Consider the following 27,168-nt stretch of genomic DNA (forward strand, 5'->3'; position numbering starts at 1 on the left):
TAAGAAACCTTGAAACTTGAGTTATGAGAATATCATTCAAAATATTTAGTACAAGAAATAAATTATTAGGGTCCAATTTATAGAAATACACCAATTTTTTTCTCCTACACAGCTGATATAGATTTCCTTTCCCTAGCAAAATCATGATATAAATCATGAAAGTGTGATTGATTGAGTTGAAGTCATAGCGATTCTAGTTCATCAGGCTTCCATCACTTCTTTATAGATAGATACATAACTGAGGAATGCACTGCGACCACAGGTCTATTGTGCCCTCTCCTAACTCGCAGGGACTCGCTTAGCCCCAGCATATTGACGAAGTTCAGTATTTTGCTGGGTGCTAGCGAGGCGATGTGATCCCTATCCGGAAACATGGCTCCAAGGGCCTTCGACCTGCGCCTACAGACTGCAATGCAGTCGATTAGCAGGTGCTCCGGGGTTTCAGGATCCCTGTCGCAAAACCGACAGTTGGCGCAAGATGATAGGCCCATGTTAGTTAAGTGCCTTTTCAGCTTGCAGTGGCCGATATAGAATGCAACCAGGATCCTGAGTTTATTTCTTGGGAGGTTGATTAACGATTTAAGGTTGATTAACGATTTAATTCTTCTTTATACCCTATATGAATCTCTTGTGTCAGTCAGAAATAACGAAAATTTTGTTAATTGAGAAGAACTTGAAGCAATTAATGTTTTTGTTTATCTACTTCCACCCACTCATCCATAATTACTATATTTGTGGTCTCGTTCCTATGCTTCCAGTCATCTCTTACGTTCATCATTTTCAATCCATAACGTCAAAGCACTTATTTCGCTATATTGCTATTGCTACCCAGTGATTTCATTACGGGCAATGAGATACATGCCATATCATAAGCAGGGCCATCCATTTATATCTTGACTCATCTTAAGTGGGAAAATTTAAATACATACCAAATTAATCAATACGTTTTCATGGAATCAAAGAGAGACAAATAAGAAAAAAAGCCTGGTAAGAAACATCTTATAAAATACTTAATATATAGCACTTTTAACTTGGCATGGGAAGATATATCAAATGGGATATGCTTCCAAGCTGCTGGCCCTCGAGCATATAACCATAAGTAAGAATGGCTAACCATTGCCACATTTGTCCACGTTTCAAAGTTCGTACAGAAAAGTTGACATAAATGAAGTCTTCTTCGACTATCGAGGTGTGGTGCACTCCGAACTCCTACCGATCGGGCAAACTGTTAAAAAGGAATATTATTTGAGTGTTATGCGTCATTTGCGCGAAGCTACTCGTAAAAAAAGGGCTGAGTTATGGGCCGACAGCTCTCCGATTTTTTTTACCACGAAAATGCACCGTTAACTACTGCATTGATTCTTCGTGCGCTTTCGCAAAGCACCGTACTTGCTTGATTTAGCTCAGTGTGACTTCTGGTTATTTAGCAAACTAAAAACGACCGCTTCGACGAATTCGTTTTGAGTCAATTGAAGCCATTAAACCTGAAACGCTACGCGCATTGAAGACTATTCTGGAAATTGACTGTAGCAACTGTTTCGAAGGTTGAAAAAAACATGGGCACAAGTCTATTGGGACAAAGGGTGGTTACTTTGAGCGACGACATAGATTTTGAAGATAAGTTAAGACTTTTAAAATTACGAACAAAGTCTTACTATTTCTTGTCAGAGTAGTACATTTCGAAAATAGATCAAATTCTATTTTGTGAACTGTATACAAGTACAATAATATTTTTTTTACATTAAAATATAATTTGATTCATTCTTTGATTTAATTTTGCATAATTATTGTTGAAATAATTTGAAAGTACTTTTAGCCTAATGCTTTTTATAAACGCAGCTTATTAGGTATTATTAATTTTTGATGCAATTTCAGTCTCCTGTGATTATTTGTTTTTAATTTGTAATTATTACACATAACATATGCTTAATTCTATATATACCATATATATACTTATATATATGTATATTGTGAGGAAAAAGTGTAAAGTTTTAGGAAAGTATGAAATGTACAAATTCTATTTACAAATAGTATGAAATTACTGGGTCTAATTTTCAATTTTTCATTTCTKCTTATTGATTAACTAATTACCGTTATTAGTTTGCTATAAAAAGCAGTTATTTTCGATTTTTTATTACCTCCCATTCTAACTACAGTCTGCGTGTTCTATTCTGATTTCGTTTCGTCAAAATTTGCATTTCAAAAAGTTATCGTGCTCGTATACTGCTAAATATGAGATATTTTATTCATATTTTTTTATTAAATCGTATGCCAAATATCTATTTTATATGTATGTATGTTATGTAGAGTATCAATTTGCTTTCATAAGTATAGTTAATTTGTTCCGTTGAGTTTTCAAAATCGCTTTCTCACAGTGTGTTCGTCGTAAACTTGTTTTCTCTGCGGTTACTTATTGCGTTGTTGGTATATGATATATAACTTTTTTAATATAAAATGGTGGTAGTCAAGGTATCTAGCCGGTGTCTTTATTACAATTGTGATACTAGTACAATTGCGATTTATAAAAATATTTTAAAATAAAATCTATGTACCAATTATTACTGTCCCATTTCATTCGCTGCTTTCAATGCTTCAGTCATAGTGATTCTAAAATTTTATGTGTGGTAATTGCTGATAAAATATGTGTGTTTGATATGCAATCCTTGTTTCAAAATTCCTAAAATTCTTATTTTCTTTACCATTACTAGTATACTATACATTACAATTCGTTGCTTAGCATTTTACTTTCAGGTTAATTTGTTCTCAGATTAAAAACTTATGCACAAGAGGCTTTTGAAGAACTAATGACGGGTTTCTAAATAATGTAGCTAAAACTTTATACATCTGCAATAGTTTGTTTTCATTTTCCAGTTCCAATGATCCCTCTCACAATCTGATATAATTAAAAAATCTATTTTTTGTTCTGGGACGTAGTGTAGTATAGTGTATGGTACATATGTAGTCTACCTGCCCTCAGCTGTTACCTATGTCTTATTTCATTGAATATAACGAGATTTTACTTATTCTTTGTTCTGAGCATTTTAATTAAGTATTCTGTCTAGTATTGTTGGTCGGTACAGGAGCGCAGTCAATATCAAGTTGACTTCATTTCGCCGTGTGAGATTAGTCAAAGCTCTGTAAGGGAATTTCCTTTGTCTTATTTTATTGAATATAACGAGGTTTTACCCATTCTTTGTTCTGAGGATTTTCTAATTAATTATTCTGTCTAGTATTGTTAGTCGGTACAGGAGCGCAGTCAGTATCCAGTTGACTTCATTTCGCCGTGTGAGATTAGTCAAAGTTCTGTAGGGGAATTAAGTATCAACTGATATTTTGGTCTTCTATTCTTCGTATTGGCTTGTGAAGTTTATGGATATGGATATATGTATGTTTATGATATATATTCTTTCCTGATATACCTTCTTAAGAGCTTTAAGAGGCTCACCTAGTGCGAAATTCAGAAAAAATTCATTTACGATTTTGCATATTTTAGTAATGAAAATTTAAATTAATTTTTCAAATTGGACCTTCCGGCATGGCTCAATAAACAGGGGACTGGACGATAAAATATACTACATATTAAAAGTTCTATAGGTGAAACCTCACGCTTTATTTGCGGGAGATGGTTTAAAGTCATATCAGAGCAGGGTGGGTTGAGCCTTCGACTCGTCAGCGGAATTTACAACATTTTCACGGACGGATCAAAAATGGTTAATGGAGTGGGCGCCAGGATATATTGCGTGGATCTATCTTAGGCGAACCTTTAAGTTTCCAGAATATATTATCTTCCAGGTCGAACGGTTTACAGTCAGGAAAGCGGTTGGCATAAATAACAACTTAGGGCACAACATGAAGAAGATCAATATAGTTATACGTTGGTAGCCAGGAAGCAATTAACGCAAAAATCTTACATCACATTACCTTAGAAAAGCAGGGAGGGCGTAGATGTAGTTACTGACGGAAAACGGCTGCCTATATACTGGATTCCATGCCAGATCGGAATTACGGAAAATGATATAGATGATGAGATTGCCAACAGAACAATACGTCTGGCTACCGAACCAGTACAGGAAATACGTAAGTCGCTAAAAATTATACTCAATACAACTTTCGAAATTGCGAAATCGCTAATATCATGTGCTAGAATCCCAAAGGAAAACACGCATGTGTTTTACTCACACGGTCTCGAAAGGACTACAGGATGGTTTTTAATCAAACGACAGAACACAACTCGTCTCTTCTTTACTGGCTTCTTTTCGCAACATGGTGCCTATTGGAAATTTTAAGCGAAGCTAGGCCCTTGTCCGCCTGGTGTTTCCAACGGAGTGGAGTAGTCTTCCTCTACTTTTACTTTCAGAGCTGGAATGTTTTCGTCCATCCGTACGACTTAGCCAGCGCAGCCGCTGTCTCTTAAATCGCTGAACTATGCCAATGTATTATCTCATACAGCTCATCGTTCCATCGAATGCAATATTCGGCGTGGCCAACGCGCAAAAACCATAAATTTTCTCTCGAAAGCTCGTAACGTCGACTCATCAGATGTTGTCATCGTCCATAGGCGTGTCCCTTAAAGAGCTTATCAGTATTGGTTGCGTCCAAAGGATATACATGAAGTTTATACGATTTTGAGCATCGTATTATATTTAAGTATATATCTTAACAGTATTTGATAATTATAATGAAGACGTGATGTATTTATATTCATAACTTGTTTAAATAAAAAAATATATACTACAATTAAGTATCTTAATGACTCTCAGCAAGAAGAAAATCATTTTTGTCTGAATCAAATATTTACAAAGTCATATAACCGGTTACTGAATATTTTAGTATAAATAAAATATATATCACCGAAGCACTACTTTTTCTAGAGTCATTCTTTGCCCATACCTAATTTCCTTTACTCTTATATAACGAATAGATCACTACAACTCGAAGAGTTTCTTCGCCGCATATTCACCGCCTTCTTGAATTTCAGTACCGATGAGAGAAACACTTTCGTGCGATTCGTTAACTTGGACACTGTCTTCCGATTACCTTCGTCCAATAGCTGATCATTGCTCTCCGTGTAATTGTCACTGGTTGAGCCATCGCTAACACAGCGCCTGCCTCCTGTAAAAGCGCCGATGGCACCACTCACTGCCCCACTGCCGTAAAATCGACGATTCTTTGGGGATGCGTTTAAACTATTCTTGCCTCCAGCTAGCAGCATATCGAATTTACTTAGTGGACGCGTTTGCTGTTGTTGCTTCCCGAGTGGCGGTTGACGTTGTATCGCTTCTTCTTCATCTTCTAACTCGCTTTCACCCATCTTGAGTATACTTTCCAGATTGAGCGTACGCTTATTCGTGCGTTGTACATAGTTCTTCGTGGTTGCTAGTTTGATGCCCATTCCGGTTGAAGAGAGGCTGGTGCTGACGGTACGTTCGCTGCCGGTGCCGATGCCTTCATCAGCGGCCGTTTGGTTTTCATCATTGTTATCGGCGTTGTTGGTGCCAGCGCCAGCTCGGTTTCCTCCGTTGTTCTCATTGTCGGCTGCATCATCGACATCGTCGTCAGCGTGATACATGGATACCTGTCGCACCATACGTCGTGGCGCTATATGCATATGCCGGTGCTTTTGTATAGCACTCTGTAGGCTGAGGCGTTGACGATCGCGCTCGTTGAGGTTACGTATACGCTGTGGATTCAGTTTGGACTGCGCGACAATGCCGACCAGTAGCTCGTTAACATTGTGATCGAGTCCGGAGGAAGTTTCAATAAATTTGCAGCAAATATCTTTAGCCAATTTACGTCCAGCTAGAAAAAAATTTTCAATGTATGATGTCTATAGTAAATTATTGAAAAATTTTCTATTCTATTTATATGCATATGATTAGATGTGAACTGAGTCTCATTCGATTTTTACAATCAACGTATATCAATTGATGTATTAACACCATATAGCGTTAGAAAGATAAGATTTCGAATTAAAAAAAGAAAACTGCTAAGACAGTACCCAGTCTTAAATTACAGGCGTAATGAAAAGAAAAGCTTGATATATAGAAGCCAAATGGGTTAAGCGGGTACTCTAATCTAGAAATTTGAAAAATTCGTTTTTTTCATATTTTTACAGATTAGACGCTTGAGAACATATCCTCCAAAGGACTTTTAAAAATTAAAATTATTTTAAGAGCTATAGTTACTTTAATGACGCAGTACCTAGCGCACTAATAAATTACTTAGACTGCCTGCAATTTGACTCACTTTTTTAAACGCGTTTTTCTCGAAACTACTTTTTTCCACACGGAGCCGGCATTATCTCAAGTTCTAAACAACCGATTTGCTTGAAATTTTGTGTGAACCTTCTTTATATAATGCTTTATCGTTCTTACCAGAATCGTGTCAAAATTTTTTGTTTTTAATATTTTAAAAAAATTCAGGAATGAAAAAAAAGCGTAAAAAATGATTTTTATTTTCAAGCAGCCGCCATTTTTCAAAAAAAAAAAAAAAAAAAAAAAAAATTTCGTGTTCCCTGAGGTAGGGACTATAACAGCATCCTTACTGATTAAGAATTTCGTTTGATTTTTTTTTTAGACCACCAGGAGAGTCAGGATCAATGTCACCAGGGTGCGCCATTTCTTTTTACACCTGTCTCTCCCACCTCTAACTATTTTAATTTTTAATATTTTTTGTAAAATTTTTTTTCTGTATTCTTAAGATATCAATAAAAACATCATAAAAAAATGGATGGTAAAAATATTTTTTGGTTTTTTTTTTTAAATAAAATTTAAAAAACTGCCCAAAATTTGATTTCTACAATAGAATACCCTCTTAACGCAAAAAGATCTTATACAACAAACTCAATCCATTTCTGAAGGGAATGGTTACTGGTGATGAAAAGTGGGGAATTTATGGCAACGTTGAGTAAAAACGGTTCTGTTCGAATCACGGTGAGCCGGCTCAAACGGTGCTAAAGCGAAGGTTGACGGTCAGTAGGATTTTGCTATTTGTTTGCTGTGATTGGCCGGGAATCATCTACTATGAGCTGCTACCTTGGTGACATCCTCTTAAGTCGGTGCAACCATTGGACCATCCGAAGCGAACAATCGCCAAGAAGGGCCTTATTTATGACTTATCACATCGATAGTGATTCACCAGAAACTGGGAGAGCTTGATTGGAAGATTCTGAGGCGTTCACCTTATAGTCCGATCCTGAAACCAAGTATTGCAAACCTCAAGAAAAATTTGTGAAAATCGATTGTCCTGGCTTTTTTTCCCAATAGGGGCAATGGTTTCTATAAGTATGGCCTTGTAAGTTACCTTCAAAATGGCAACAAGTTAGCGAACAAAACGGTGCATATTTGCCCTAAGTCGGATCATTTTAAGTATGCTCAAGATAAATAGCAGTTAATTTCAAAGAATATATTTTTTTACATGATCTTATACAATATATAGGATCGATACATACCACCTCTTCGTCGATTTTAAAGCCGCCTTCGACAGTACGACAAACAACTACTTTTATGCCGCTATATCAGATCTTGGTATCCTCGCAAGTCTAATACGGCTGTGTGATCTGAGCTGTTAAGCAACACCGAAAGCTCCGTCAGGATCGGGAAGGATCTTTCCGAGCCGTTCGATACTAAACGAGGTTTCAAACAAGAGACTCCCTATAGGTCGACTTCTTTTCTGCTTTCCCTAAACTGGATAAGAAAGTGAAGCAAATGAGTTTGGTAGTGAACGAGGGCAAATGATTTCGTCTATCTTGGAATCAGCATTAACACCAACCGCCATGTTAGTCTTGAAATCCAACGCAGAATAACTTCTGCCAACAGATGCTATTTCGGACTAGGTAGGCAATTGCGAAGTAAAGTCCTCTCTCGACGAACAAAAACAAAGCTCTACAAGTTATTCAAATTCCCCGTCCTGCTACCCCATGCAGAGGCATGGACGATGATAACATCTGATGAGTGACGTTACGAGTTTAGGAGAGAAATGCTCGGCGGAAGATTTATGGTGCCTTGAGCATGGGAAATGGCAAATACCAAAGTCGATAGAACGATGAGCTTTAGGAGATAAGCGTACATCTGGTTATGTCATTTCGTCCGAATGGATAAAAATGCTCTAGCTCCGAAAAGATTCAATGCAGTGCTCGCCGGAGGAAGCAGAGGAAGAAGAAGACCTATACTCCGCTGGAAAAATCAGGTGGAGAATACGTGACATTTCGCCAAATAATGAATCTTTTAAATTCAAATATTTACATGCAACTTTTTTCTTTCTTGGCATAGGTTTTGAATTGTGGGGAAATGTTGCTTTAAAAACATAACTTTTTTTCATACTAATGGAATCATATTGCGATTTTTCATGTATATATATATATATATACTTTTCTAATATATAAATGTAGGTGAGTGCCTAAAATTCAAAACCAAAATGTCACTCCTCAGCATCATTAAAAACAATTTTAGGAAATAGTTTATAAAACTTCGAATGTTTAACAGTTCGTGCATCGAAATATATAACATAAAAAGTGGTACTTTATCACGATATGCTCACCTTGCCGATTAACCTCACGATGTCGCTCCAAATCCGTTTTATTGCCGACTAAAATAGCGCCACGTGTCAGTAACATTTCGTGTTCTTTCAAATACTGCAAAACCTTCTCAGCCGCCTTGAAGGAATTGCGATCTACGACCGAGTATACAACCACAAACAAATCGATGTTGTAAGTCGAACAAAAGGCTTCCGTCTAAAGAAGACAAAAAAATAGAAAAATATAGGTAGTAATGAGAATAAATTGAAAAAGCCGGCTACTTAGATGATATAAAAGCCAGCGATAATTGTTATTAATGTCAATAAAAATGTAAGTTCTTCTGCCAACGACGCTTGGGAGATTCAGTGAATTAAAACCAGCTTGAGGCTGAATGTGTGTATTATGTGTGCGCATTGTCAACATGTTGGGATGACAGGCGCTGTGCTGATAACCGCTGCGAGTAGTCTTAGCACTTACACACACACCCATAAAACATCATATTGTGTACAACGTAAATACTTTGCACCCACATAAAAATATGCATACATACATATGTCAGTAGTATATTTGTATTGCTGCCTTTATGGCATCCATGTCCTACGCTGTGGAAGTAAGCAATATTTTTTGTTGTTGTTTTTGCTTTATTGTCGCTTAACATACAAAGTGTTAATGACATTCGACAACACAAGAACACACATGCACATACATTTGAGCTTTATCTCACCTACAAGCGACTACAATTAACTTCGTAGATTTCTATATATAGTATACATCTTCGCTCCAATCTATTTATGTATGCGTGTATGTCAAAGCAAGCTCATGTAAAGGTTATTGTTTTTATATATCGTAAGAATGTTGGCTCCTTTTCTATGTCAACAACATGCTCTACATTTGTAAGCATCCATATGAATACATGTATATATATGTCCTTTCTGTGGCACTTCAACTTTGCAGGTCGGCGGCTAGCTTGCCGTCAACGTCGTCAGCATCTAAATATTCACTCAAGTGAGAACTTGACCTACTCAGCTCAACATCACTAAGCGACAACTCAACAATGCAATGCTGGCAATTACCCACACTCTATGTGGCGCACGAGTAACGGCTAACGGTGTCAATGGCTAGTGGGAATGTGTCGTTCCATTCAGTGAGTGTTTTGCTGGACAACTACTTACCGACATTTCACAGGCAGGATGATCGATAATTTCCAAGTCCGTTTCGATGCCATCAACAAGCACGGATACTGTTTTTTGACCGTAATCGTCGTCTGCAATGGAAAGAGAGGCAGACAGTGACTTTAATTTTTAATATATCTTTATATATGTATATATTATATGTATACAGCGTACGAGTATGATGCTGTGGAGTTTATGCGATTTGTTTACATGTTTTCTATTCAATGCAAAAATATCATTGTAAACATTTTAATTTGTATATGAAATGAAGTATTTATTATAATAATTTATTTTGGAATTTAAATCGTTTCGGTGGTTCCGACAAATGAACAGCTCCATGGGGAGAAATGGAAAATATTTCAATAGTTGAGCGAATAGTTCGCGAATATATAGAGACACGGACAGATGGACGGATAGACAAAAAGACAGGTGGAAATGAAAAACCGACTAAAGCGACTTAATTTTTAATTCGTTCCTTCTGAGTTTTACTTCGTGTAAAACTTAGTATACACTATTCAAGGTATAAGAAAGTTAACACATGAACATTTGAAGTTTTTCTGAGAATTTACAATTTGAATACATTTTGAAATGGGGTTGCCACCATTCGATAATAATATAATATTGTAGACTATGTGCAAATGAAAAGACACTTAGGAAAATCTTGAATTTTAATATTTGGCAGGTAGAGACAACAGAATTGCTCTTCAGTTCTTAGTAGGGTATCAACACTTCAATTGATTTTCTTTTATTATTTTGTAATCCTAAATACAGGAAAAAATTAAATTTTATAAAAATTAATATTAAGTAAAACGCAAAATAAGCACTTTTTGTGATGGCCTTCAGCTCCTTCAACGAATTTCGTTTTATCTCTTCGATCGATTGATAATCCATTCCGATGACTCTTGACTTGCTCGCAAGTCAAATTCATAAACCCATGTATCATCGGCAGTTATAATGATCTTCATAAATGTGGGATCGGAATTCGGACGATGAAGCATGTTCAAAGAGACCTGCTTACAGTAATCTTTAAAAAAAATTCAGCTTTATCGGGACGAGCCGAGCAAGAACGCAATTAATACGCATAACTTCCACCAAAATCATGCGAATGGACTTGCGAGAGATGTTGACCTCTCTTGCTATCGCTCTTGCCTGCTTCCATTTTTAGAGAGTATGAAGAATTAAAATTTCATGCCCGAATTAAAATGGACGGAGCTAAAATAGACAGATATACGTCTTAACTCAAGTTAAAAAACCTGAGTGTCCCGGTTCGTTAGTTACAGGATGTTGAAAATAGACATCACTTTTACAAAATTATTTGAAACAAACTAAACACTTTTCCAATGATTTATTTTTATTTTCAATAATTATATTAGCTGTATTTATTATGTTTTGGTTTTACAATAAAGCTATTTTAAACTTGACAATTTCACTCTACGACTGAGAAGTATTTATGTATTTGTTGCCTATAGGCACTATTGGGCATGAAAGGGTTAAATTAATAATTTTTTTGTACAATATGTTATAGTGATCCGATCTGACCAATATCTTTAAAGATTACACCATTGCCTTAGACAATTATCAATGATAAATTTCCTAAATCCTATTTTCCTAATTCCTAAAAATCTTTTTCTCTCTCTTTTTTGATTCCAGTTGCCCAGTTTATATGCTAGCTATATGCTATAGTGGTCCGCTATCAGCGGTTTCAAGATGTGTGCAAAATTTCACTTTTTATTTAGTGAGCTATAGTACTTTTCGTAATTTTCAACATAACCGTTGTAGACGAGTATTAAGTTGCAACACGACATCTGAATTTTTATTGAACTTATCGCTTGCCCGACAAACCAATAGGCGGGCCATAAACATTCACTAGGCATTCAACTCGCCTCGTCATTCTGATTACTTTTCAGTATGTAACTCGATATACATCTTGTTTAGTTTTAGGTAGTAGATTTGCAGCCATTAGGTGAGCACAACTATTATACTCAAGACACTAAAAATTATCATTGCCATAATAATTTGTTCAATAATATGCCAGCAAGTATATGCCGTATATATGTGTTTATAGATTGCAAACATATGTATTCAGCAACTATTTTTTACGCTCGCATTTAAGGCTATACTGCTATTCAATAAAAACTTTACACCTTTTTTGATATATTCTTTGCAGTATAGAGATGATTACAGCAAGCATAAGATAAATGAAGATGTAAACCAGCAAACTGCCATTTGAGCATTCACGCGAAGTACTCATCAATTCCAAAAGTATTTCTTTAATGCACAATTTGTTAAAGCTCTTTAATATAATAAAAAGTGCGTTAGAAAAAATATTGTATGTGTAGTATGAAATTAATCAATATTACTCATACGCAGTGGTATACAGTGACTTTTTATATGCCGATAAGTTTATATGTAATATACTTAGAAACTTTAAAAAATATTATTTTTTATTTAAAAAAAGTTAAGATATCTCCAACTCCAATGTGTGTAGATTTTCATTTCTTCTTCATCGACTTGTTCCCTCCATAATTTCATTACGCTCTGGGCATCAGTCACAAGAACACCTCATGGGGTTTTACAAGAGTATGCTCCGGTCTTGAGTTTTTCTGTCTCTACATATACAAATGGTTCCTATGAAGAATTTGATTTTGATGGATCAGTTTGTAGTGTTGGTATATGCTATAGTGATCCGATATCAGCGGTTGAGAAAACTGAGCAACTTCTTGAGGAGGAAAAGATAAGTGAAAACTTTCAGATTGGTATCTCAAAAATCGAAATACTATTGCGTATACATACAGACGTACAGACGGACGGACAGACATGGCTTCATCGAAATCTTATAGCGTCCCCGACCTTCACTTTTGTACGTTACAAACTTCATGGTAACTAAATGTAGCCTTTTCAAGTATTTTTTATTGTATGAAATATGATGCAAAGACTTTAAGCGGCCCTAATGTAAATCAAGCCTGTGTAAGCCTACATTTCCAGACTGCAATTAAAATTAGAGAAACTGAGCACCTAATTTAAATTCAAATCCGAATAATTCCACATTTTTACTTATATATTTAAGAATTTGTATGTCCACACAGTAAAAATTAACATTCGCGGGAGACTAAGCAATAGCTTAGAATCACAAAGCATTACCAAGAGTATTTATGCCATATTTCGAACAAAAAAGTAACAGGTACTCAGCAAATTTTGGCTTAATAACAGAAAACTTACCAAATTTTATCAATACTAATATACTCATAGATAGGTGTTGAAAAACAGAAATAAAAATTGTCTTGCATGTGCAAATCCCATTAACACAATCGAAATTAACAAATACGTAAACATCACGTGCTGAGGTGTTCGGCAAAGAAAATTACAAACTTTTCATATTAGTATAATGACGCTGAATTGAGCGTGGCAGGTATGTCTTACATACTACATATGTACATATGTACATACATTCATATCTATCATTATTATACCGTAGTGCACGTTTCGGCGCTACAATATATGCAAGGTAATTTATGTGTGGCTACATTAGATCTTCCTAATTATTGATATCGATTATGTTATATTATATTTGCAGGTGTTAATAAAGATAGTGACATAAAATAGCAGAATATTTCTGATAACATAGACCTCACTGTGGTGTGGACGAAGCCTCAGTTTATAGAGCTATCGGATTTATGGTGAATGACTTTTTCGACATCTACTTTATCTTCAATGCCTGGTGTATAGATTACCGTCAATCGTATCTACCAAGTACATTACAACAAAATAATTTTCCACTTGTTTTTGCGAAGTAAAAAATATTCTCTCCTACCTTCATCAAGAAGGCAGCGTCTCCTGGAAGCTTGTCCAAGGCACAACGCGCATATACGAAGGACAGATCAGTAGAGACTGCACTCCATACACTGGTATTTAGTATCGAAAGGGCTCTTGAATATAAGGAGTACGGTCTTGTGCATTTCCGGACATTTATGGAGCATTCAACAAAGTCTCTACGGAATATATACTGAATAAAATCCTGTATTATTACTATACTTCCGGTCAATAAGTATTGTTTTTGCTATATAATGCTGGATAAGAAGCCTTTTGAAATCTAGAAGGATAAGAGCGGAATGGAACGACGCTAAAATGACCAAGGAAGTCTGTAGAGGTATTTTGCAAGGTGGAGTGCTATCTCCGCTTCTATGGACATTAATGGTGAATAAACTAAACGTGGACGGCAAGGCATCTTATATAGTGGCATATGCGGACTACATACCCATCTTAATAACGAGGAGATGTCTATAGACCATTATCAGTATTACGACTATCACTCTCAATAAAGTCGAGGATTGGGCATTAAGCAAGTGGGTCTGGGGATGAACCCGGAGAAAAGAGATCTGCTTGTGTTCACAAAAATGCACAGAATTCCTCTGTGGAGGTTATTTTTATTAAAGGGACACAACTCTCTCCCAAGAACCCCAACAAGTACCTTGCGGTAGTCTTGGATAGCAAACAGCTGTGGAAGAAAGACTGGGAAACGCTGCTTTATATGCGAGTTGGCAGATGCTTGGCACAACCTGGGTGTTCCTTCTCTCTCTCTTACGCACTGGTGCTAGACAGCTATTGTAAGACCAACAGTGCAGTAGTATGGTGAACAGGCGTAGCTACTGGAAGTCAGTGGAAAGGGTTCAGAGGCTCGCGTCGCTGTGCATAACGGGAACTTTAGGAATAACTTCCACTTCGACTTTTGAGCTGGTACTAAAGTTGCTACCTACAGAATTCTCTGCTGAAAACTACACAGAAAAATCGTCGAAATGACTACCGGCTGCTGAAGAATTTTCATATAGATCGTACGGTGGGTAATGACGGTTTAGAAAACACCGAATACATTTTTCAACTTGCAAAGAAGATTCAAAGTAAACATATAAAAAGGTTTTTGGCATAAAGGTTTGTTAGGTACGCATAACATTCTACACATTTCTATGCATGGCTCTAAAATGCACGATGGAGTTGTTGCGGGAATACGCTGTTCAGAGTTAGGCATAAGGTAGCGTTTTAAGTTGTCGGGCAACTGCAATATATTTCAAGCTGAGGTCTTTACTAATGCGAAAGTCGCAGAGCTGGTCTCTAATGTAGCTGCAGGTAATTCCAGAGCCCACATCTACGTAGACAGCCAAGCAGTAGCCTCAATTGCATATCAGTCAGAAGTGCCTTGGGCTGCTGTGGAAAGTGTTGTCAGAAGCAAGCAATTTTACTACTTCTAGGTGCCAGGCCACAACGGTATCGGGGTGCAATAAAATAGCGGACAAGATTGTCAATAATGATGTACGGTTAATATCCGAAAGTGGTACGACAATCTGGACAGGAGTATGGTTAAAAAATCAAAACCCAATTGAACGAGCTACGTGGATGCAAAACTGCAGAAGTGATGTGCAAAACGGTAGATCGGAAGTACATAAAATTCAAACAATGGAACAACTTTTGTGCATTGTCTCGCATCTGGTGTCCTTATGGTATGATACACTGGAGGAGGTATCGGTAATGAGGCAACAAAGTCTGTTCAAATTCGCAAAGAACCAAACCTCAGGTTAACCTAACTACTTTCATCAAGTTAAAATATGTGTCCAATATTTTGCTTTAATAAAAACAAAAAAATAATTTTTAATTTTTAATGTAAATCTTAGATGCAATGACCCATATATGTAAATAAATTTATTTGTTTAATTAATCCTGAAAGAGAGAATTCTAACTTATAGTGTATAAATGTCTATCTATAAGACTTAAGGTCATTTATGAGCAATAATTATCAGTACTTGCCTACGCGAATCATAAATTTTTCATTTTTCAAACATATGAGTCAACACAAAATCACTTTTGGGATGCAAAAAGCAAATTCATCAACAACGTTTATACATATACAATATTTTCATAGGCACATTCCCGCCATGCAAATACCACACTTACCCAAACTCAAGTCGTATGCACAAATATAATCGGATGTTGTGAATTGATAGGTTAATGTCGTTTTGCCAACACCAGAAGCGCCAAGCATTGCAATTTTATAGGCGGGTATCGGCACTTTGCCTGCATCCTGTTTCTCGGTAGACTCGAAAATATTCTCACCGGATATATGTGAAGCATTGCTGTGCAAAATGAAAGAGAAAACGGCAGTATAAAAACGGCGCAGTAAAGCATTAGTGTAAATACATAGATAAAATTGAATTTGGCGACGGCATTTATGCTGTTAAACGCTTATTGATTTTTTTAACAAGTTAAATAACCACAAACACCAACAAATCAAATGCTTGTAATTGCATTGAAATAGGTGTGTTTATACCGGGTAGTGCATGTCGTCACGGCGTTTGAATATATTACAACGTAGTAGCATAATTGAGTTAAGAACAATCTGATAGCATTAAACGCACCTGTTGTTCCGGTGGTCCTTGCCGCTGTTGGAAGTGCCCGTCGACGTAACCGAGTTTATTGAACGTGATCGGCGGCTTCTGAGCGAATAGCAGATGAATAGCAGATGAGATGGCGGCGGTTGACACGCCGTCAAATGATGATTTTGTGAGTGCGCAAAATGGAAAAAATCGAGAAAAGCAAGTAAGCATTAAACGTGTGATGGCATAAAATTTTGTAGACGCGAGTGCCGAGCTAAAATCAGAATTTAATTTTTAAACGCTTCTTCCAGTAAGTGAGTATGTATTTATGCAAGTACGATGGCGGTTTGATAACACCGTGTCCAAATTTAATGTTTTACAAGCTGTTGGCTGTCATGTACCATGTACAAAACCAAATTGAGTATGATAAGTCATTTAGTTAAGTTATGGAGGCTGCCAAGTAGCAACTACTGCAAAATTTGCTCAGAAGTATTCTAGGATTTGTAGGATTGTTTCGATCGTATCAACATAAGTGTGAGTAGCTGAGCACTTGAGGGGTTACATGGGTTTACGAGTTTCAGAGATCGAGTTTTTTTTATTAACTTATTAAATTCTACAACATCTCTAGAATATTGTCCTAAATTTTCAAGTTGATCACAGTAACAGTTTCGGAGATACAGCCTTGAGAACTTGGGCGCTTGAGGCAAGCGGGGCTAAGAGCGACATCTTTAAACGCGTACTTATTGAATCTGTGTTTTTGAAGTCGTTTGTAAAACTTTACACATGTCTCTGAATTTGAATTAAGGAATTTTTTTTGATTACAACTTTAAAAAAAAATATGTTGCGAAATTTTCATTTTGAGTAAAAATTTCTATCAAAATTCAATTTTCAGTTTTTTGCCTTTGTCCAAGTTCTAAATTAAGTTTTTAACTAAAACAAATATTTTTTCACTGTAGAGGATCCTGTAATGAGTTATACTGCCAACACGGGCGCATCTTTTTTATGAAGGGTCAGCGAAAATGCCATCGGGATGGCCGAAATTAAATTTTTTTTCAAAAATTTCAGAATTTCTTTGCTAATAGTGTATGTTTGTAATGATAAAAAAACTAAAAAAAAATATTTCATTTTGTATTTGAGATTTGTTGAAAAAAGGCTGTTTTTTCCAGAGGAAACCAAAGTAGCCCCTTAAAGATAAAAAACCTATTATTGGGTAATGCTGATATTTTGAGAAAATTATACATAAATTGTAATTAATATATGTTGAGACGTTGGACGTATGCTGGTCATAAAATAAACTGTTTTATAAATGATCACGGACTCATCGTACCGCTCTTATATCAATATGTGAGTATTACACTGGTGCCTCTGTGCAAATACTGCTGCGTTTTAAATATTTAATTTCAACTGACATGAATATCCTCAACGTCATCTGCATGTCTTATGTCTAGTCAAGTCGCGTCTGCTTCATGAGCACTCCTGCTTTTGCCCTAAACGTATATATGTACATAAAATTCTAGGTATATTTACTTATAATCTTTTTATGTTGGTACTAACGTCTGCTTTATGACATTTTCAACTACTTCTCGCTTCACTCGCTACATTCTGTTTTATTTAGTCAGCCGCCTAACGTGTCTATTGATGTGGCTGCCTGTTTACTTACCGCAGGGAATCACCCAAATTGCATACACCATGCGACGTGATGCTGAAGCTCCGCAAGCGATAATATTCCAAATCGAGGTCGGCACAATGTATTGCTGCACGTCGCGTATCGGCGAGACGTGGCTACAAGTAAATAAGCATACAGAGACGAGTACTGGATAAAAGCACTAACAAAATCACATTAAAATGAAGCCGCAAGTGTTCGGCTGAGTCTAGTTGCATACTTAGTTAAGATGAACTAGAAGTGTATGAATAATGAAATGAGTTGTTGTGAAAAGGCACATCAAAAGCAGTTGGAAAGTTATGAAAAAAATTGACTGCGACATTGGTCTATTCATGTGGCAAGGTTGCTATTCTTTATGTTTATTATGATTGTGTCAGTGAGAAGAGCCTGCTAACAATATGAATATGATGAATGTGGCAGCAAACTTTTTCATTTTATGCAAGTTAAAGAAATATTTATTTAATGAAATCTCCTGGAAATGAGCAAGATGGTATTATATGTGGATTTTTAAAAATATTATTATTATTAGGAGTAATGTGGAGTTCGAATAGTAATCATCCGTCTGAAGAATAACAAAGCGGCGGAGGCCGATGGATTGCCGGACGAACTGATAAGGAGAAGGAGCATAAAGTTTCTTTGTAGAATATGGTCGGACGAAAGCATGCCCAACGATTGAAGTTTAAGAGTGCACTGCTCAAATCAAAAAACCGAGACCCCGCAATTCGCACTAACTACCATGAGATAAGCCTCCTAAGCATTGCATACAAAGCCCTATCGAGCGTGCTGTGTGAAAGATTAAAGCCCAAAAATGTGGCTTTAGGCCTGGAAAATCTACAATCGACCAGTTTTGCACCATGCGTCAAATCTTGGAAAAGATCCGTGAAAAGAGGATTGTCACACACCGCCTCTTCGTCGATTTCAAAGCTGCTTTTGACAGCGTGATGCCGCGATGTCTGAATTTGGTATCCCCGCAAAACTAATACGGCTGTGTAAACTGATGTTGAGCAACATCAAAGCTCCGTCAGGATCGGGAGGAACCTCTCCGAGCCGTTCGATACCAAACGAGGTTTCAGATAAAAGTCAACCGGAAGTTAGAAAATCTAATAGAATTTTATACAAGGTATGTAGTATATGGGGGCTAAGAAAGGTATTGCCTCGTTTTTAACTATTTTTGGCACAAGAGCTGTCAGATATTTAGTGTCCGGGTCCTTGAAAACTTATAGTCTGATATCAACAAGTTTTGAACACAAGGTTAAATACCTTAAGGGCACTACTTGTGCAAAATTTTGCCCCTATATATTCGTTGGTGTTTGATTTGTAGACTGGAATTGAAAGATTCAGATGGAATTTAAAGTTATGTTATATGGCAAATGTGAGTGGTTGTTCCGATTTAAAAGTAAATAAAGGAGTTTTTAAGTAACTTTACATAGAAAATTTGATTGAAATTGGTCGAGTAGTTCCTGCCACAATCCTATTTTTGCAGTCTTAGTTCTCATACAAAGTTCTCATACAAAGTTCTCATACAAGTTCAAGCATGGAAAGCTATTTATATAACAAGACATCTTCATGAAATTTGAATAGATTATTATCCAAGGTAATGTTATTATCACAGAACCAAGTATTTAGGTCAGATCGATAGCATATTCAAACTGGTCCACCGAAATAAAGATAAAGATTTTTTTGTACCCTCTTAACACTATAAACAGAAATACACCTTGTGAAATGTACTGTAGTTTTGGTTTACCGAAGTTAAAATTTTTTGAGGGTTTGTTTCCAAAAGTTAAACATCAGAACCCACCGGAATAGTACAATAGTTATTAAACGGATATGTTCAGAAATAAACAGAAGAATACGTTCCGTTTTTGTTTTCCTTTTATATGCGGCATAACTATTGGAATACCCCCGTGTAGGCATTTAAAATAAATATGCTCTAGTAAGCCACGTGCAACACACACATTCAAATTATTTTGTCAGTGAACAACTGATGCAATAAATTCACAATTTTCTCACTACCATGATTTGGAATATGATATTTCGGGTTTTTCGTGCGCACCCAAGCGTTTACATAGCTGATAGTTGGCTCTGAGGCGAGTCAAATATTGATTTAAATATTTTTATTTATCTTTGCAGGTTCGCTGACCTAAAAACGAGGATTCTCCAAGAGTCCCCGTGTCTGTGTGTATGGTCGAATGAGTATGCATAAGCGAAATTTGATAAAGAAACGACAAAAAAGGTAAACACAAAAGTGTGCAAAAGCGCATGCACACACTCGCATATTTACTTGATAAAAAACAGCTGCAGTTAAACTTGTGTGTGTGTTTTGTGTTCTTGTTAAAAATAAAACCATACACATATATACATATAAATATTTATATATATTCACGTCCATGTATGTATATGTGAATGTGCTTGCATAAATTGTGCTGAGAGTTGAGCTATTCAGTCGGGCGGCAGAGATTGCTGTCAGTTGGATTCATATTACAAGCAGCTTAACTGTGGTAGTACTGCCGAAAAGCGTCAAATAAATTGGAGAAAAATGTAAAATAAAAATTGCTGCATGAATGCTGAATATTAAATTTGTGGCGGACATCGAGCCAACACTATGCCAATTGGTTCTTTCTCGAAATTCATGCGAAGCCGTCAGTCCAGAATTGAAAGTAAACAAGCCAAACTGTACAAACAGAGCAGCAATAAAGTTGTAATATTTTTGTCTATAAAAATTTCATATAAATTTGTACCAACACAGAGACAGTTATTTGAAAATAACAACATTGCGAATTCAAATTCTGTATTACTAGCAAAGTAGTTGTTGGAGTTTCTTTAAAATAACTTCTTATATAAGGTTTGGTGCGATTTTACAAACGCCTTCTCTGAGAGACATTAAAGTCAAATTTGGCTACAAAGCATCAAAACAGAAAAAATACTGGTAAGAAAGGGCTAAGTTTGGGTGCAACCGAACATTTTTTACCCTTGCAATTTGCCAGAATCAAAGCCACTGCAGCCTCACCCGACCTTCCCAAGCGACATCGCTTCGCTCTATTGGCTTTTGAAAAGTTTCTAGAAGATCCGACGTTTTCGAGAAAAATTTTGTTCAGCTATGAGATCCATTTCTGACTCAATGGGTATGTAAATAAACAAAATTACCACTTCTGGAACGAAGAGCTAATGGAAGAGACTCAAGAAGTAACAGTTCATCCAGTAAAAACAATGAAATGGTAGAATTTGTGGACCGGGTTTCGTCATTGGTCCATATTTCTTCAAAAATGATGCCGGAGAGAATGTAACCGTGACCGTTATCGCGCCATGATGAGCGACTAGTTGATACCTGAAATTGAAGCTCGTGATCTTGGGGATATTTGGTTTCAATAAGACTGCACCATTTCTCAAACGTCGCATCAATCAATGAATTTATTGCGTGAACACTTCGGTGAGCAGATAATTTGACCATCCGAGACGTATTCGCAGTCAAAGACCGAATTCTACAAGTCATTCATCATTCCCAGGTTCAGCTATATGGTGCAGAGACATGGACGATGACATCATAGGCAACGGTGAATACCGCAGTTGATAGAACGATAAACTGTATGAAAAATTCATACGACAGCATTGACATAGTTCAGGGAATTAAAAGACAGCGGTTATTCTAGTTAAGTCATGTTGTCCGAATGGAAAAGGAATTCAAGATCTGAGAGTATTCGACGTAGTACCCGCCGGGGGAAGCAGAGGAAGGAACTTAACTGTTATATGGCTACTAACCAGACATTGAGGAAACGGCGTTAGTGCACTCCAACGCACCAAATGGTTCTTTGGTATTCGAATGTGATATGCAATTAAAAAAAATTTTGCTGTTAAAGCAAAAAGTTCTCATCTTGGGACAGAAATTAAATTCTTGAGAAGGAAAAGCTTGCCTCAGAAGGACAATATTTCATAATTAGCTTTAATTCAAGACAAATCTACTACTGAAGTGAGTACATGCTGAGGCAACTAAAAAAACTAATAAGTCCGCTGAAGTTCTGCAAATAAGTCATCAAGAGTCAAACGGAAGCACAGCTCGGAATCAACCAGGCAAGCGTTTGCATTGCTTGCTTTGCTCTTCATTGCATTGTTTTGTGAAAATATTTGCTATTAAATTTGTGAGTTGTTGCAAGGGAGGCTTGCCCACGTGGCACGTGCGTATATACCCGTTTGGAAATTATTGCAGTTTCAATTTATGGAATCCATTTTTACCCTTTTTTAAATATTTTTTGAGTGGTTTTTTTTCAAAAAATATATATAATAAAAAAGAAAAATTTTGAAGAAGTCATACCTAAAAACTTAATAAAATAAATAATTTAACCTCTCTTGCAACAATTTATCCAACAGCGAATTTTTCACAACAATAACAAAACAAGCATCTGTTTAACTATGCATTCACACACACATACACTCATATAAGCACTCATTTTGACCTAGGCTCATAAAAACAATTTTACGTTGAGTTTATATTTACCTTTCTACTTTCAGCTGGCATACTCGAGGTGCGCATCCGTTGACGCTGCCGACTGCCCTGCAGCTGTGCAATGGTTGCTGAACTGCTGTGTAATATATTGGAGGCGGCACGCTGCACACCGCTTGTGCCCACATTGACGACCGCGCCCACGCTTCCAATGCCACTTTCGATTACATCTAGTTCATAGTGGCTATCATTCAAGCCGTTATTCTTGTTATTGTTGCCGTTGCCATTGCCGTTACCGGCGTTGTTATGCTGATGGTTCAGCATGGTTGGCGAATCACCAGTCTGGAGTATGTCACTGACCATTTCACCAGCACTTGTTGACGTATCCTCCAACACCGAAGCGAGTGCCGACGATGAGCCACATAGCAAATCCATATTTGTGGCTATACTGCCACCAATGCCTGCGCCACTGGCGCCGCCACCAAACAGTAGCGGTGTGGCCGAAGAGTACTGTGGTGAGACCGCGCCAGACATGGCTTGTTGAAAGGTGAGCACACCGGCACTGCTGCCACTGCCACTACCACTACCGCTGCCGCTTCCATTTCCGCCACTGTCGATGCCCATGGAGTGCAGTGAGGGCAGGCGTGTCGGTTTGCCGCTCACCGGTGATTTTGCCAACGTGATGCGGTCACTGTGAATGTGTAAATTTAATTGTTAGTGCAATTGCTGACAATAAAATGCTATGGAATTTAATTAAATAACTTTATGGCTATGAGAATTAGCAGCATTATATTGCTTGTTCGGGTTTTTTGTGTTTGGCTAGTTGGCGGAAATGTAAATAGATGTTTGTTTATTTAAGGCATCAGAGTGAATTCAATCAAATTGCAAGAGAAATAAATTTCATTCAGCTTTTGTTTTTCATCTTTGAACTAACGCTTGCATCTCACCTGGGAGTTACAAGCAAGGACAGCAACATATGTAAGCATACTTTAGCTTTGGTGGCTCAAGTAGGTGAAAATTTTAGAAAATTAAATGTTTAATTCGTAGATTACAGTCATTAAACACTTTGGAAAATAGTCAATAAGTAAAAGTATTCAAAATTAGCACAACAGGACAACACTCAAAGAAGCCTGATTTTTCAATATCAGCAATTTCTTGACAATAATTCATTACCTTTGGATCGAGAAATGTCACAAGGAATGTTAATTAATTGTTTCAAAAATCTGACAGAAGCTGAGTTCACGAGTTCTAAGCCTTTATGAGGCTCGTTCATATCACGTTTACCTGCCTTTTAAGCAATTCAGGGAGACACGGGTGTGTTTATAATAAGTCTGTTTGGCAATTAAATATCTACATATAGTCACAGGCATATATTTGTGTAGTATATCCACTTTTTGTGAGTCTAATTGTAGGGTCGGGCATGTTTCTGGCTTTGCTTCACAGTTCCTTGCGATATTACTATGCCCTGGAGATCAACGGAGGTTAATCGTGATCAAGACATTCCTTCACTAACTTTGACGAAAATCTTAGAAGCTTTAGTGATTTTTTTTGTGAAAAAACTTCTTGTCAGAACAAGAAGGTTTTCTTTAATTATTCTCATCTCAGCTTGAAAGACACTGAAGTGGTCTAGACTGAGTCTGGCTTTGCAGAGAACACTCCCACTCTCATCATTGGACTTAATTTAATTTCAAAATTCTATCTTCTTCCTCTTCCTCTTCCTCTTCCTCTTCCTCTTCCTCTTTAAGCATAGCCGCTGCCTCTTAATTCGCTAAACTATGTCCACGTCGTCATATAGCTAACACAGCTCATCATCGAATACGATATTCACTGTTGCCAATGCTCAAAGGACTATAAATCTTTCGCAGACCCGTTCTCTCCAAAAGTCGTAACGCCAATCTTATATCTATAAAAGATGGTGCTCGTCGATTCAAATCTACATCTTGAATTATTTTCTCCAGTAGTACATACATTGAAGAAGTCGCACGTTAGGGAGTCGCCTTGTCTAAAACCTCGTTGGGTATCGAATGGCTTTGAAAGGTCCTCTCCGATACTGTCGAAGCTTCTGGTATTGTTTAACATCAGTTTACACAGCCATATTAGTTTTGCGGGGATATCAAATTCAGAGATCGCAGCATAAGGGAGCTGCTTTTCGTGCTGTCAAAAGCTGCTTTGAAATCGATGAAAAGGTGGTGTGTGTCGATCATCTTTTCACGTATACACAAAATACGCTCGATATGCGATATTGAGTAGGCTTATCCCACTATAGTTGGAGCAGATTGTGGGGTCTCCCTTTTTGTGGATTTCCCAGACCACATTTAAATTTCAATCGTCGGGCATGCTTTCGTCCAACTATAGTCTACAAAAAAAGCTTATCAGTTCTTTGCCGCTTTGTTTTTCTTCAGACGGGTAATTGCTTCTCGAACTTTTTTTTAATCTGGAAATGGAACCATCGCCTGGTGTCCTGCTGTTTTGCTTACTCTGCCATTTAGTATGTTGGAGAAGTGTTCACTCCATAATTTCAATATGCTCTGGACATCAGTCACTAGATCACCTTGAAACCTTCTGTTAGTCGCTGCATCTTTGTCAATCTCTTCATATTTGCGCATTTCGGCCTCTATTTTTTTTTCTGCAAATCTTTTCAACTTTTGGGAAAGGTACGTGAGCTAGATTTCAGTTTTTCCAAAACTGAGCGAGTTGACAACATATATGTACTGCTAGACGGTATGATAAAAAAGAAGTTGGAGTTTTTGCAGAATTTTCTATGCTGTTGAAATTAGTTTTATTCGGCACTAGATAATATTTTTAAACATACATATGTGTGTCTATATTTTATAGTTAAAAATGTTTTAAACTATGAACATTTTTCATATTATCAAGCTGGAACTGGGAAAGCTTTTAAATATTTCTTTTAATATATCTGAAATGTCCTAAAAAAGCCTGCTACTTGTACTTTATCCGTCACATAATCACATTTGACATACTGCAAGTTTTGAGTGCATTAAGGCCATTCTGTTTCAGTATCCTAATATCAACAGTTTTTGTTTGGCGCTCTCGTCAGTCTTTACTTTGGTAGTCACGGCACGGTTGCCCTTTTGATTGCTCTTTCATATCCGTTCTCTTGCAGGCATTCGCCGTCGATGGTTTTACTTTATTTCCACCTCAAGCCCAAACTTTTTTTTAAACGGCCGCTTCATGAATCGCCGCATGGACACGTGCTTTACTGTGCTGTGTACACGCCACATAAACTCAGTTTATCCATATTTGTGCTTGAGTACTCGCCTCTGCGTGCAACTATGTGCGCGCGTGTGTGTGGGATAGCGGATGTGGGCGTGTGTGTGCTTTGCCCAATGGTTATTATGCCAGAAAAGGTTGTGCACGCCATCTAATAAATATGGCAACCATATTGCTGGCCGTTGCACGCAATATCAATAAGCTCGGCTCCGTACTTACGTATGTGTGCGCCCACCTAGGCGTATGAGTAATGCATAGCGTAGAATGTGTGATACATTCCAAAGCCTGAGCATACATGCATACTAACAATGGCAAGTGCATAAGAGCATATGTACATGTATAAAACTATATGCAGTCTTAACGGTAAAGCATACTTCAAAAAGCATTCCGCAAAAATTGCATTACTAAATTGTTGGCAAGAGCGACTTCTGCAGGTGCGCTTAGTGAGTAGCGGAAGCACTTTTGCGCCCACGAAGTGGACATTGTTGCGGCATTTAGCTTGAGCGTGTCTTTAATGGTTTATTGCATGCGTGCAGAGTTTGCAATGCACGAGTATACTCAGAAAAGTTTTAGCACATTCACTTTACGGCGCAGTTGGGGAGTCATGTCATAGGCTTTTGTGGTCGCATGAAATGTAACTACCAATTATGGTTTGTGGTGTAAAGTGTCTTTAACGATTTGAAGTTCTCACTAAACAATTTTGACGCATTTAATGTGGTGTAACTTTGATGTTTTCTGTATAAAAATTGTCCTTACTGCCATTCTGAGGTGAAAATTTTATACGATTTCCATTTATGTAATGAGTTTTCATTTGAGATCTAGAGAGTTATCGTTAATTATACCCTGCACAGGGTACATAAGTTTACTACGAAGTTTGTAATACCCAGAAGAAAGAAAACATTCGAAACCCTATGAAGAATACATATATATTAATTATCAACCTGACGAACTGAGTTGATTTAGCCATATCCATCTATATATACGTGAATGGGTCCCTCAAACTTTGAGATATCCCCCTGACAATTTGTACATTCATTTTTTTCTCAAGAGATAGCTCATTTGTCAGAATACCGGGAAACTATTGCATATAGCTGTCATACAACTGAACTGACGAGATATCTTCACCAAATTAGGCATGGTTTATTGTCCCAAGGGACAGCATTGCGAAAGGATAAACTACGTTCAACAATGGCTGAATGGTATGATTCCACTGCTGAGCTACTGCTTAGAGATAGTTCAATGACGTGGTACACCGACGAAGGGAATTGGTGCAGCAGTCGCAGGAAACTTTCTATACCTATGGGAAGTTTTCTGAGCATTTTTCAAGCAGAAGTCTTCGTTATAAATCGATACGTAGAGATAAAACTAAAATACAACGTACCAATAACCATACTTAGTGACAGTCAAGCGGCACTTAAAGCAATCTCTGCCTATGAGATCAAATCGCTACTGGTGCAGCAGTATATAGAACGGCTGAATAGTCTAGTGGAACGTAACCAAGCGCACTCAATCGGGGTGCCGGGTCACAAAGGTATAGGGGGGTAATAAATTGGTTCATGAGCTGATCATTCCCTTTCGTAGTAGTTCTGTCAAAGTAAACCCGTACACTTGGTGTTGCGCAAATTTGTAATTTAAAACATGTTTTTCAAATTCTAAAACAAATCCTCTCTGTTGCCTCATTTCAATTGCTGAAAACTGTTTATATATTAATTTTCTCTGTATTTTTTGTAAATTTGTCTGCTCTTTAATTTTAATCTTTGTGCTGCAAGAGCTTCTTTCTTGCAGCGGAC

The 27,168-nt window shown here is 37.1% G+C and overlaps 1 protein-coding gene and 1 long non-coding RNA gene across 2 annotated transcripts in view; one reads left to right on the forward strand and one right to left on the reverse strand.

Annotated features, from left to right (window-relative positions):
• Positions 1-22,289, forward strand: part of LOC108974974 — a 31,137-nt gene extending 8,848 nt beyond the window's left edge. Inside the window, exons 2-3 of the long non-coding RNA XR_001993835.1 lie at positions 19,843-19,945; positions 22,216-22,289. This is a non-coding gene — a long non-coding RNA (uncharacterized LOC108974974). The remainder of the gene's footprint in view (positions 1-19,842; positions 19,946-22,215) is intronic.
• Positions 4,907-27,168, reverse strand: part of LOC108974973 (transcription factor mef2A) — a 94,018-nt gene continuing 71,756 nt past the window's right edge. The window contains exons 6-12 of the mRNA XM_018943136.1: positions 22,202-22,838; positions 17,710-17,831; positions 16,092-16,169; positions 15,631-15,809; positions 9,688-9,779; positions 8,539-8,731; positions 4,907-5,799 (exon numbers count right to left, since the gene is read on the reverse strand). Of these exons, the coding sequence (XP_018798681.1) occupies positions 4,907-5,799; positions 8,539-8,731; positions 9,688-9,779; positions 15,631-15,809; positions 16,092-16,169; positions 17,710-17,831; positions 22,202-22,838 (2,194 nt within the window). The remainder of the gene's footprint in view (positions 5,800-8,538; positions 8,732-9,687; positions 9,780-15,630; positions 15,810-16,091; positions 16,170-17,709; positions 17,832-22,201; positions 22,839-27,168) is intronic.

Source organism: Bactrocera latifrons, unplaced genomic scaffold, assembly GCF_001853355.1.
Source record: "Bactrocera latifrons isolate USDA-ARS-PBARC rearing strain unplaced genomic scaffold, ASM185335v1 scaffold_6, whole genome shotgun sequence".
Taxonomy (NCBI): domain Eukaryota; kingdom Metazoa; phylum Arthropoda; class Insecta; order Diptera; family Tephritidae; genus Bactrocera; species Bactrocera latifrons.